Raw genomic sequence first — 13,154 nt, forward strand, 5'->3', positions numbered from 1 at the left:
ATTAGGAAAGTTAGGAAAAGAAGAGGTTTCTTTGGGAAAGAAATTTAGTTTTGTACATGTTGAGTTTAAGGAAATTTTAATCTATAGATCAGGAAAGTGCTTAGGGCTGGATAAGTAGATCTGAATATTATTTCTATAGAGATGATAATTGAATCCATGGTAGCTGATGAGAACAATCAGTGAAATAGTGTGTAGGAAGAAGAGAAAAGGACTCATGTCAGCTCTGGAGAACACCTATAGTTATGGTATGTGACCTGGATGAGAGTTCAGCAAAGAAGACTGAGAGGGAGCAATCTAATGAGGGAAACAGAAAGAGAGTAGTCCCAAAAAAAACCTGGAGAACAAAATAAATGTACAAGGAAAAAGAATGTGATTGACATTGTCAAAGGTTACAAGTAGTTAAGAAGAATGAAAATTAAGAAAAGGTCATTAGATTTGACAGTTAACAGATTGCTGATAACTTTGGAGACAGCAATTTCAGATAAAGACTAAAATGGAAAACCAAAATGCAACTATCAGAAGACAGTGAAAGGAAAGGAAGTAAGGCAATAATTGTAGATTGCCTTCTCAAGTTGTGTTGTCCTTAAAGGGAGGTAAGACATGGGATGATTGGCAGGAGGGGGATGAACAGTTGGTTAGGTGAGGATTTTTTGAGGATGGGGGAGAATTTAGACATGTTTATATTCAATGGGGAAGCTTACAATAGGAAGTGATTGAAGTTTAGTGAGAGTAATGAAATTTCTGAATGGAATGGAATCATTTTTGCATGTACATTGGTTTGCCTTGTCATGTAAGACAGGTGAAACAGAGTTCTTGGGAAATGACCTAAACATTTTTTTCAGTGAAGATAAGGCAAAGTTCTCAGCTGAGATATGGAGGGAGAGGAAAATCTTGGAATATTCCATAAAAATTTAATGTGTTGGTATAACACATGTAACATTGTATAGAGAAACAATAAATTTTATCTGGTATCATTTTAGGCAGTCGTCTCTTAACTGGTTCTAGCTGTTTGCAACTTTGGTCGAATAATAACTTGGAAAAGCAATCTGAAGATGAAAATCCTGAAAAAGAAGATCTCAATTTTGGGGGCTGGAGATGTATCTGGCACTGTAGGTAGGTAGCAAATATGCAAATAAAATCAATTTTTAAAATTATTTTAACATCGTAGATTTATGGAACTAGAAGGAACATCAAGTATTATCTAGTCTTCACCCCCTTTTTTTTCTGGAAGAGAAAACTGAGTCAAGTCAATGACTTGATTAAAATCATGCATGTAATAAGAGTCAAAGGTCCTATTCAAAAATGAAGGACAAGCAACAATAGAGATAGGATTTGAACTCAGGAGATCTTTTCATTCCAGAGGCAATACTTTTTTCACTTTACTGCAATGTATTTGAAAATGTTTGATAGTTCTTTCTTAATTTAACTTTAAGGCATTAGAAACCTCTGTAAAATCTAAAAGGGAGTGGGGAGGATAGGTTTTATTATTTTTGAATTGGAATTTCTTTTCTTTCTTATTCCCTACATATAGCTTTATATAGTATGTATATACACATATAAATTACACATATATATGATATACATACACACATATAAAAATAAAACTAAACACTTCCATGTTTGTTGAGATGGGGGAGGATGTTATCTTGTTTAGAGTTAAGTGGAAAATGATTAGTTATTTTCTAAGGATGTGATAGGTGAGGAAGGAGGAGAAATTGAGTAAGAAAGCACAGTACAGTATAGAGGAAGTGAAATAATGGGAAATGAGTTATATCTTTTTTTGTAAGAATAAAGAAACAATATTAATAATCTCAAAACATATCAAAGAAGGTTATATTTTAATGAGTCATGCCTATATTTAGAGCTACTCCAGGTCAGTTAAATTCCCAACAGATAATTTAGCTTAGAAAATAGTGCTAGTGCTGGTCCAAACTTTTTGATGTTGCCAAGGATCTATGAAATTCTAGAAATCTAGTCACCAAAAGCTCTGTTTTTGAAATCTCAGTTTTTTTGGGGGAAGAAGCCTATACTGTAGTCTATTTATAGTAGACCATAAGAATCAAGTTTTTAAAAATTAACTTTCTGTCCTTAAAATTTCCAACTTTAAAGTTCTTTTTTTTTAGCAATTCCATGTAGAATTTTATTTTTTATTTAGATTTAAATTTTTATTTAAGGCAATGGGATTAAGTGACTTGCCCAAGGTCATACAGCTAGTCAATTATTAAGTGTCTGAGGCCAGATTTAAACTCAGGTTCTCCTGACTCAGGACCAGTGCTCTATCCACTGCACCACCTAACTGCTCCCTCCATGTAGAATTAATATAAAGATTTTGACTCTTGAAATTATCTTAGGTTTTAACTCATTTGATACCTAATTTCCTAAGTCTTAAAGTTTTTTGTTGGCTTATGCTTTTAAAGTATTTAGTTTATAAGAGAATTCAGAAGTGAATTTGATAGAGAAATACATATTCAGGTTTGCTAATCTGAATTTCTCATCATGGTTTGAAATAGATTGCTCAAGTATAACTTAGAAAAGTAACATTGAATGCTTTTTAAATTTTATTATCCTTAAAATGCTTAGAGTGATGAAGGTAATTGCTTGTATGTTTTATAGGACTGCTTCCCAAGTTCATTTAATGAGATTTTCACCTGATGGAGAATTTTTTGCTACTGCAGGAAAGGTAAATATTAAAACTTCTGATTGGATGTTGTTTTGTATTTAGAGACAGAAAACATTATTTTCATTAACTTAATTTATTTAGGTAACTAAATGGTTCTTTCACATGAATGAAATTCAGACTGCCTGTATATTTTAGACTGTGGTATTGTGATCATTCTTTAACATGCAGTGGCTATATTCAAAATCAGAAACTGGTATCATATGACATTGTTTGAAAGGTATTGCAAACATCTTTTGACTGTGCATATTGTGAGGTAATTGACTCAGGAGCCTTATATCATGGAAAAACCCAGTGTCATAGAAAGCCAGTTTTTTTCTTATGCTTCTCTATGCAGTTTCTAGTCAAAAGGAAAAAACAAGAAAGTTAAATTTTCTGCTAGATACTCATCCCCTGAGAAGTCTGAGCAGATCAATTCTCTGCTGTTTGTTCTATACTTATACCAGACCTCCCAGTCTTTCCTTCCTCCCTTCTTTAGCAGAAATTGACAAAGGTATGGTAGCCAAGCATAGAGCTGGTTAAAAAAAAAAACCAACTCAGCTTTTGGTTTGGGGAAAAGAGGATTTTTTTAGGTGTTTGATGCAGGTCCAAAAATAGTTTTTGAAAAATTGGAGTATTATTAATACTTGTTCATTTTTAACAATTTAAAAAGAACAAAACAAAACAAAAATAGCTTAAAACAGTAGTAGCACAATAGTAGTATTCAGGTAGAAGAATAAATAAAACTTGGAATTCTGAGTTTAATGTAGATATGGATAGTAGCTCAAATTTAGACTCATCTATGTTTGAAATATTTTTCTTTCTTGATGGACACTTAGTTGCATTGAAGATTATCTAAATATGAATATATATTTAACATAATTTTATTAACTTCATATCATTTTCCTTACAAGTTACAAGCCTTCTAAAGCTTCTGTATCCTTAAATGCTAGGAATTGATCTATTCATGAATGAATAATGCTTTATTACTTCAGAAGAAATGAACAGAGGAAAAAACATATTACTTCATTTTATACTGTGGGAAGAGCATTTAACATGGAGACAAAAGACATGATCTTACATTTTAACCTTAATATTTATTAACTTTGGGACTTCTAAGCCCTTATTTGACCTTAATCTATTAGTTTTCTATCTCTCCCACTCCTTTCCTCACCAAACCCCACTATGACCTTTAATCTCATGTAACTTAGTTCTCTCCCTTGTACTAATCATTCCTTGATGAAATAATTCAACTCTACATTGTTCTCTTGAGTCACTAGCTCTGTTATCATGTTGCCCATTTTGCCTTGTTCAGCCTCAACCTTGTATCACTCCCACCATCTGTTGTCTTTGCTCCTATACATGTGCTGATGAATGAAGCTAGAGAAAATCACACAATTCTTCTGATTGGGTCCATATCTTTTTGTCATACAATTTCAATTGGATTCTCAGTATTGCTCAAATAATACTAATATATCTCCCTTATTAACTTACTACATTTTACAGAAAAAAAATTAGACCATTTACTTTGAGTTCCTTCTTCTTCCTATATCATTTAAATACCTTCAGTCAGGTAGTCTAGTGTTAGAGCCATTGAGTCAGAAGTTAGGAAGATTCATTTTTCTTAGTTCAGATCTGGTCTTGTATACTAGTTGTGTGACCCTTGCTTACCCCATTTGCTTCAGATTCTTCATCTATAAAAATGAGTTTAAAAAGGAAATGGTAAACTATTCTAGTATCTCTGCCAAGAAAACCTAAAATGGGATCACACAGAATTGAACACAACTGAACAACAACAAGAAGCCATTAATTCTTCCTTAGCCTCTGTCTTATATGATGAGGTAGTCATGCTTTGATTCCATCTCTTCAAACAAATTGCTTCTTCTGTTATTCCCATTCTGTCTTTTATTTTAAATTTTTTCATCTACTGACTTCTTCCCTATTGTCTATAAACTTGCCCATTCCCCCATCCTGATAAAACCCTCATTTACTCTTTCATCCTCACTATTATCCTTTCCTTTGTTCTTTGTAGCTGACTTCTTAAAGGGGTCCTTCATTTCCTTTGCTCTCTACTCTCTTTACTTTCTACAGTTCAGATTCCAACCTCATTATTGCACAGAAACTGCTCTTTCTCATCTCATAACAGCCATATTATATTCAAAGACCTTTTCTCAGTCTTGACCTTCTCCTTGACTTCTCTGTAGCCTTTGATTTTTTTTTTAATCTCCTTCTTCTCTTTGATATGCTCCTTTCTTTAAGTTTTCAGAACATGATTCTCTCCTGGTTCTCTTTCTGCTTATCAGACCATTCTCAGTCTCCTTTGCTGAATCTTCATCTAGATCACACCTTCCAACAATAGATGTCCCATAGGTTTTTTGTCCTAGTCCCTCTGCTGTTCACTCTCTGTGCAAACTTCACATGGATCTAAAAAGTACCTATCCTTTAAGCTCTCTGCTGGCTTTCAGTCTTATGTATAAATCCCAATGCTTTTCAGACATTTCAAGCTAGATATCCAAAGGAGAACTCATCATCTTTCTTCCTAAATCCTGCCCCTCTGCCTTCCCTATTACTGAAGAAGGCAACTCCATCCTTTAGTTTCTCAGGTTTGCAACTTAGAGGTTATCCTCCATTCTTTACTATCTCTCCTCCCTCATACTGAATCTATTGCCAATACTTGTTGATTTTACCTCTGCATTATCTCATGTATATGCCCCCTTCTGCCCTCTGACATTGCTGCATGATGACTATCTGTTCTAGAGTGGTACCCCTTCATCATCTCACTTATCAACTATTGCAATAGCCTGTTGGCATGAGTCTACCTACCTCGTTTCTCCCCACTGTGATCCATCCTCCATTCAGCCATTAAAGTAATTTTCCCAAAGTGCAATTCTGATTTCCACCCCCCCCAACTCCAGTGTCTCCTTATCACCTTTATAATTTTCTCTCCCTTCTCCTCCATCCCCCCATTCTTTTTATATTTAATTCCCATCTGCAATCCAGTCTTCTTGATTGTTCCATGAACAAAGCTGTTTCCCATGATGCTCTCCACATATTGACCCCCTTGTTTTCCTTTAAGTCCCATTGACAATCCCATCTACATGAAGCCCTTTCTAACCCTCTTAATTCTAGTGTTTTCCTCTCTCAATCATTTCTTTTTTATGCTGTATATAGTGAGTTTATGCATGTTTGCTTATTGTCTCCTCTAAGATTGTGAGCTCTTTGAGCTTAGGAGTTTTGTATCCCTAACCCTTAGCACTGGACCTGGCACATAGTAAATGCTTAATAAATATTTATTTATTTATTATCTGATTGTCAAGTCACTTAACTCCTTTGGTCCTCAGTTTTCTTATTTGTAAAATAAAAATGAAAAATGATCTGAAACACATCTTTTAGAATTGTTGTGAAAAGCAAATAAGACAGCTCTCTAAACTGAAGAAAAATTTCCAGTGTATATCAGCAGAGGAAGTTTGTTCCCTGGAATGGAGTTTAGTATCCTATGCAAATGAAATCACAAATCTATCCCCAAAGGGCAAATAAAAATACTTGCTAATCATAAAAAGCATATTATTAAACTCCAATTATTATTTTGTTATCCTGATGCTATGAATATTATTTTTGGACTTTTAAAAGCAACTAACAAACCACCTTTTAAAGAAAATTTGAAAACTGATGGGAAACAACATCTTAATATAACAAGAGAATTTTAAAAATACAAAGATGGATAAGAAAATCTTAGTTTTTTGTAAATAAAGTTAAATCTGTTTGATTCTATTCTAAAGTGGATGGTTTTCACCTCTTCGTTTTTTTATTATAATTTATTGTATTTTTTTTCTTTAGGATGACTGCCTTTTGAAAGTGTGGTATAATACAGATAGCTGGCGGTCAACAGTTAACTCCCAAGATAGAGGTCCAGAAAAACAAACACAAGGAGGGGAAGTTGACTTTTCATTTGTTTACCTGGCACATCCTAGAGCTGTAAATGGATTTTCCTGGCGGAAGACCAGCAAATACATGCCTAGGTCAGTAATTAGTTTTTCAGTGGTATGAATGCCACCTGAAGATATTGTGAATAATGACTTCTCTGCTTATTTCTGTTAACTATAGAACTTCAAAGGCTGAGAAGATTTGAATGTTTAAATAAATAGTTGGACTAAAAAGGACACTGACTGGGATGTTATTATCAATCTTCATGACAAAAGAAAAGGATATTCCTTTTTTTATAGACTTATTAAAAGATATTTCCTTTACTTGAAATTAATACTTTCTTAAGAACTCTAGAATATTAAATTCACTATAGCTACATAATTGCTTCCCTTGATCAGCCATCAGTTACCATTTTACTTGATTAGTTAGCTACATTTCATGTTGGTGAGACATAAGTAATATTAGTGGTTGAGTTTTAAAAATTAATAAGTATATGATTTACATACTTTTGATGGTTTCTTTTGCAATTTATTAGATATAATCTTCATATACTTTAATCCTTCTTTATATTAAACAAAGAGTTGAAATTATCAAGTTTCTTTTCAATGAATTTTTCCTACTTTTATCTCTATTTTACTATTCAGTAATTTAATAATGAAGTCAAGTTAAGCATTTTTGTGGACTAATAATCTTATAATTTTGTTGCTTTTTTTTTTGGTCTAAGAAGCACCATTTCAAAAATAAAGTAGTATTTCATTAGGCTACACAGTAATATAACCATATAGCTACATCTTCTCCAGTTTTTTCTTCTGTATTCTAAGAAGCTATTTCCCTCCTATTTTCTGATTATATTTTTCTTGCTCAGTCACTACAATGCTATTTTATAAATTTTTTTCGTTGCTTTGTGCCACAAAATAATTTACAGTCTTTTCAATAAAACATTCATAACGATCAAGTAACATTTTAGATGATCGCTATAATAGAACTGCAGATTTTTTGTTATTTTAAATCATTCCTTCTTAGACTGGATATTCTTGACATTTACAAATCTTATTTCAAGTTTATGAACTGGAATAAAAATGAGTGGTTTTTTAATCCTTTTAGCTAATGCTGTTTTATTGTGAATAAAAATAAATCATGTTTTGTTGTAAAAATCAGGAAGATTATTCAGGAACAACTGTCAAAAAAAAACTATCTAATCCCCATACAGTCTTTTATTTTCATTTGTCATCTGTGGATCTTTTTTTTTTTTAAATTAAAAAAAATTTTTGATTAAGGCGATGGGATTAAGTGACTTGCCCAAGGTCGCAGAGCTAGCCAATTATTAAGTGTCTGAGGTCTGATTTGAACTCAGGTCCTCCTGACTCCAGGGCTAGTTGTCTATCCACTGCACCACCTAGCTGCCCCAAGCTCTGTGGATCTTAATGTTTTGCTTGAGATAAGGTATTTACTTGCCTTAATTAGGGGTTAAGTAAAATCAGGAGAAGTAACATTGATGGGTTCTCTGATACTCTGTCACATACCAGCTATGTCTTGTTCCTTTAAGTTCTGTGAATCTCCTGGTTATGAAATGTTTGCCTAACATTTGATCATCCATTTTTGTTATTACGTATCTTCTGATGGCTGGTTTGAATTTTGGACTGCTCATTTTGCTCTTTTCTCCAATATCTTTGTCATCTTAATTTGTTTCTGTTTATCAGATTTCTCAATTCCATTGTCGCTCTGACTCCTTTTCATATATGCTCTGGTTCACTAGACCTAGCTTCTTTTCCTGCTGTCTTCCAGTTACATACTAAACAGCAACAGAGTGACAAATATGTTGTATAATTTTTGAAAATAGGTGTTGAACAAATATTTAAAAAGCCAGACCAAAACAGAAAGTGGTGATAAAATAAAAAATGTACTCTTTTTGGCAGTTTCGTCACTCTTTAAATCACTTTTGGAAACAAATTATTTTTTTTCCCTTTAGAATGCATCTTTTTTTTTTCTTTCAGTTTTTGCCAGGCAAATGGGGTTAAGTGGCTTGCCTAAGGCCACACAGCTAGGTAATTATTAAGTGTCTGAGGTTGGATTTGAACTCGGTACTCCTGACTCCAGGGCCAATGCTGTATCTACTATGCCACCTAGCTGCCCCCAAATGAATCTTTTTTTTTGTAATTAACAAATATTTATTTACAAAAATTAAATGAAAACATTTTCTTAGAACTGGAACATGGCCAAGACCAGTATTTAACTTACAATTTCATTGAGGTACCAGCCAGGGAAGTTTAGAGGTAGGAAACACCTGAAAGCTCCTATAGTTCAACTTCATTTTACAGATGAAGGAAATGAAGCAGGGAGAGGTGAAGAGATTTGCTGATGGCCACCCAGCGAAAATAGTGGTGCAACTGGAAAATAAAAATCCAGCTCCTAGACTGCAGTTCTTTCCATTATTCTTAGGTTGCCTCTCAATTAAGGTATTGTAGCTGTGTAGTACATGTTTTAAGAGATACTTTTAGTGTTTTTTGGGGGGTGCATTAAGAAGTGTTTTTTTCTAGGCCAGGAAGATAGCTTATAATTGAGCATTCACCAGGCCAGTAATGTGCATTTAAAAAGGAAAATAAAATTCATCCCAAGTCCTTAAATATGGCATCTGTGGTAGACAGAAATATGGGGAAATGGCCTCTTGTAAAGTTTAGACAGTAATCTTTACAGTTTATTGGCTCTAGGTCATGTTTGGATGTGACTGGTTATCCATACAAATGTTGCTTAAGTTACTGCTGAAGACACCATGATTGTCTTCTGTGCAGGAAACAATAGATAAGGAAACCCAGCAATCCTCTTCCACTAAGTTGTTCTTGTCCAGTACCTCTAAAATAGGTTCATTGGGATCCCTTAAATCCTCTTTTCTGGGATGGGATTCCTGGAGAATGAAAATAATTCTTTATTAGATGTTGGAAATATGGTACCAGAACATAATAAATCAGGACCAGAAGAATCAATGTGGTTAATACCGAAAGGATTATTATAATGTTTTGTAGAAGCTTAGTTGAAGTCTTAGCTGAAGTTTTATGACAAAATATGTTAATTGTCCTCCATGTCCCTTCCCTTCAAAGAACAATTCTGCTTTCATTTGGAAGCAGTATTCACTTGGGACTTTTAAGTCATTCAATTGAATGGATTGGTAGATGAAAGGGCCCAACTCAACCTTCCCGCCCCCCCCCCCCCCCTTTCTCCCAGTAATAGACATAACATCTAAATTCTTCTTTGAAGGGAGGCTGGAAGCTGATTATAAGAGAGCCATTAATTGCGGGCCTTACAATAATATCTAAAGGAGGTCCAATTGTTGCACTTTGCAAATGCCGAAACTGAGGAACTGATGCCCAGTCAGAAATGAGCTCTCCTAGCTCAGCTTTAACATGTAAAAGAACATTGAAATAATATGGAAAACACCCAGGACTTCTGGCTGCTGTGAAGTTACATATTGGTTCAGCAATTCTGGTACAATTAACACAATGCACCTTGCTCCAATTGTTACTGAGGTATTTATATTCCACACTGTAGAGCACTGGACATGTAAGATTGCTTATGGGAACAGGATCCCAGCTTAGAACTTGTTCTAAATTATAGAGGTGAATTCTTGGGGTCTATGGAGCTGGTAGATGAGTAAGTAATTCTGCTAGGGCCGGTGGGCAGCTCAAGCTGCAGGCTGCTGGGAGGAAGGGGCAGAGGCCAGCAGGCCAGTGCCCTGGCTCAGAGGCTTCCCAGACATGCTCCGCCCCTCCAAATGAATCTTTTTTTTTTTTTTTTTTTTTTTTTTTTTTAGGTTTTTGCAAGGCAAACAGGGTTAAGTGGCTTGCCCAAGGCCACACAGCTAGGTAATTACTAAGTGTCTGAGACCAGATTTGAACCCAAGTACTCCTGACTCCAGGGCCGGTGCTTTATCCACTGTGCCACCTAGCTGCCCCAAAATGAATCTTTTTTTTTAGAAAAGATTTTATTTATTTTGAGTTTTGTAATTTTTCCCTTAATCTTACTTCCCTCCCCCACCCCCCCACAGAGGGTGATTTGCCAGTCTTTACATTGTTTCCATGGTATACATTGATCGAAATTGAATGTGATGAGAGAGAAATCATATCCTTAAGGAAGAAACATAAAGTATAAGAGATAGCAAGATCAGACAATAAGATATCAGTTTTTTTTTCTAAATTAAAGGTTATAGTACTTGGTCTTTGTTCAAATGCCCCAGTTCTTTTTCTGGATACAGATGGTATTCTCCATTGTAGACAGACCCAAATTGTCCCTTATTGTTGCACTGATGGAATGAGCAAGTCCTTCAAGGTTGATCATTGCCCCCATGTTGCTGTTAGGGTGTACAATGTTTTTCTGGTTCTGCTCATCTCACTCAGCATCAGTTCATGCAAATCCCTCTAGGCTTCCCTGAATTCTCATCCCTCCTGGTTTCTAATAGAACTATGGTGTTCTATGACATACATATACCACGGTTTGCTAAGCCATTCCCCAATTGAAGGACATTTACTTGATTTCCAATGCTTTGCCACCACAAACAGGGCTGCTATGAATATTTTTGTACAAGTGATGCTTTTACCCTTTTTCATCATGTCTTCAGGGTATAGACCCAGTAGTAGTATTGCTGGATCAAAGGGTATGCACATTTTTGTTGCCCTTTGGGCGTAGTTCCAGATTTCTCTCCAGAAAGGCTGGATGAGTTCACAGCTCCACCAACAATGTAATAGTGTCCCAGATTTCCCACAACCCTTCCAACAATGATCATTATCCTTTCTGGTCATATTGGCCAAGTCTGAGAGGTGTGAAGTGGTACCTCAGAGAACCTTTAATTTGCATTTCCTCTAATAAGTAATGATTTAGAGCAATTTTTCATATGACTGTGGATTGCTTTGGTCTCCTCATCTTTAAATTGCCTTTGTATATCCTTTGACCATTTGTCAATTGGGGAATGGCTTTTTTTTTTTTAAATTTGACTCACTTCTCTGTATATTTTAGAAATGAGTCCTTTGTCAGCAACATTAGTTGTAAAGATTGGGAAACAAATTATTTTGAAAGGGCTTATTGCCTTTTACCTGGTGATTGCCGAGGGTATTTAATGAACTCATCATTAATCCTTAGAGACAACTAAATACCTCAGTTTTCCTCAAATGTAAATGGCAGGTAGCAATAACATCTACTTCCTAGGGTTGTTGTGAAGATCAAATGAGATATTTCTAAAGTGCTTAGCAGAGTGTCTGTCATATAACTGATACTTATTAAATCCTTTCTTCCCCCTTTCCTCCTTTTCTTTCTTCCTCTTTTCCTTCTTTCCTTTCTCACTTTATCCCTTCCTTTCAATTTGTATTGAGGTAAACTCAGCAGGAGGAAAAAAGTCACTAATTGAAAAGTAGCATATATTTGAAAAACACCATTTTTACTCTTGAAACTTGATATTTTCATATTCTGAATGAAAAATATATACTTAAAATACTGTTTTATACTATGTGAGTTCTCCTTGTAGAAAATGTCTGTAAATACTGTATGACTACACTTAATAAAAGCCATATAGCAAGAATTGATTCAGATTGTAATTAATATCTAAAAATTCAACATAGATTATTTTAGATCCTGGTCTCTTAATGTGGGATCAGTAGACTCCCAAAGGTTCCATGGATAGATTTTTGTGAGATTGGATAGGAGAAAATAAACAATTAAATCTTCATTTTTTCTGACCACCAGTTGAAATTTAGTCTTTCTTTCAATTTAAAATTTTTTTTAAGAAAACATTATTCTTCTAAGGGTCCATAAATTCCACTAGATTATCATGATAAAAATTGGTTAAAAAACAAATAAACCTGTATTTAGAGTATATTGTATATTTTTACTTGAGCCATTTTCATGAGATTAAAATTTCATTCAAGACAACACCAATCTCAGATCATGAAACAGTTTTGGAAATCAAAGTAGTTAGTTTCTGAATTAAGACTAATAGAAGCACTGTGGTGTGGACAGTGGTGTTGCATTTCCTTAGAGGTTTCTTACATAATCAGAGCTATACAGTTACCCTTTTGAACACAGTAAATATTTATATTTACTTTAACCTTTTCTTTATTGATAGTTTAAAAATTGAATGTATAATTAAATAACACTAGATAATTTCTGGGGTTGCCATGCTAATATTTTGTACTGGATTTGGATCGTCAATATTGTTTTCTTCCACAGGGCTTCTGTATGTAATGTACTGTTGACTTGCTGCAAGGATAATGTGTGCCGTCTATGGGTAGAGACTTTTTTACCAAATGATAGTCTCTTATATGAAGGAAACTACAACCATTGGACTGACCCAATTAATTTAACAAATAACTTCAAGAGGAATGCTTCCAGTAAGGAAAAAGTTCAAAATGCTTTGGAAGTGAGTACTATGGTTTAGATGTCTCATTTTACTTTAAGCTTTTTATTTGCCACAAGATTTTTAGAACATGACTTATAAGTCATTGAATCAAGATTTGGAAGGAAACAATAGAGACTACCCAGCTTGTATTCTTTGTTTTATAGATGATCAGATTGTATGACCTTATTTTTAATT

The 13,154-nt window shown here is 34.3% G+C and overlaps 1 protein-coding gene and 1 pseudogene across 6 annotated transcripts in view; one reads left to right on the top strand and one right to left on the bottom strand.

The window, feature by feature from the left end:
* The window catches only part of DMXL1 (Dmx like 1), a 181,004-nt gene that overhangs the window by 36,101 nt on the left and 131,749 nt on the right, over positions 1-13,154 (top strand). For all 6 annotated transcript variants that reach the window (XM_074199607.1, XM_074199612.1, XM_074199608.1 and 3 more), the window contains exons 5-8: positions 981-1,113; positions 2,614-2,680; positions 6,494-6,675; positions 12,791-12,980. In XM_074199607.1, the coding sequence (XP_074055708.1) occupies positions 981-1,113; positions 2,614-2,680; positions 6,494-6,675; positions 12,791-12,980 (572 nt within the window). The remainder of the gene's footprint in view (positions 1-980; positions 1,114-2,613; positions 2,681-6,493; positions 6,676-12,790; positions 12,981-13,154) is intronic.
* On the bottom strand, positions 9,249-11,694 carry LOC141503326 (interferon gamma receptor 2 pseudogene; annotated as a pseudogene).

This window comes from Macrotis lagotis, chromosome X (assembly GCF_037893015.1).
Source record: "Macrotis lagotis isolate mMagLag1 chromosome X, bilby.v1.9.chrom.fasta, whole genome shotgun sequence".
Classification (NCBI taxonomy): Eukaryota; Metazoa; Chordata; class Mammalia; order Peramelemorphia; family Peramelidae; genus Macrotis; species Macrotis lagotis.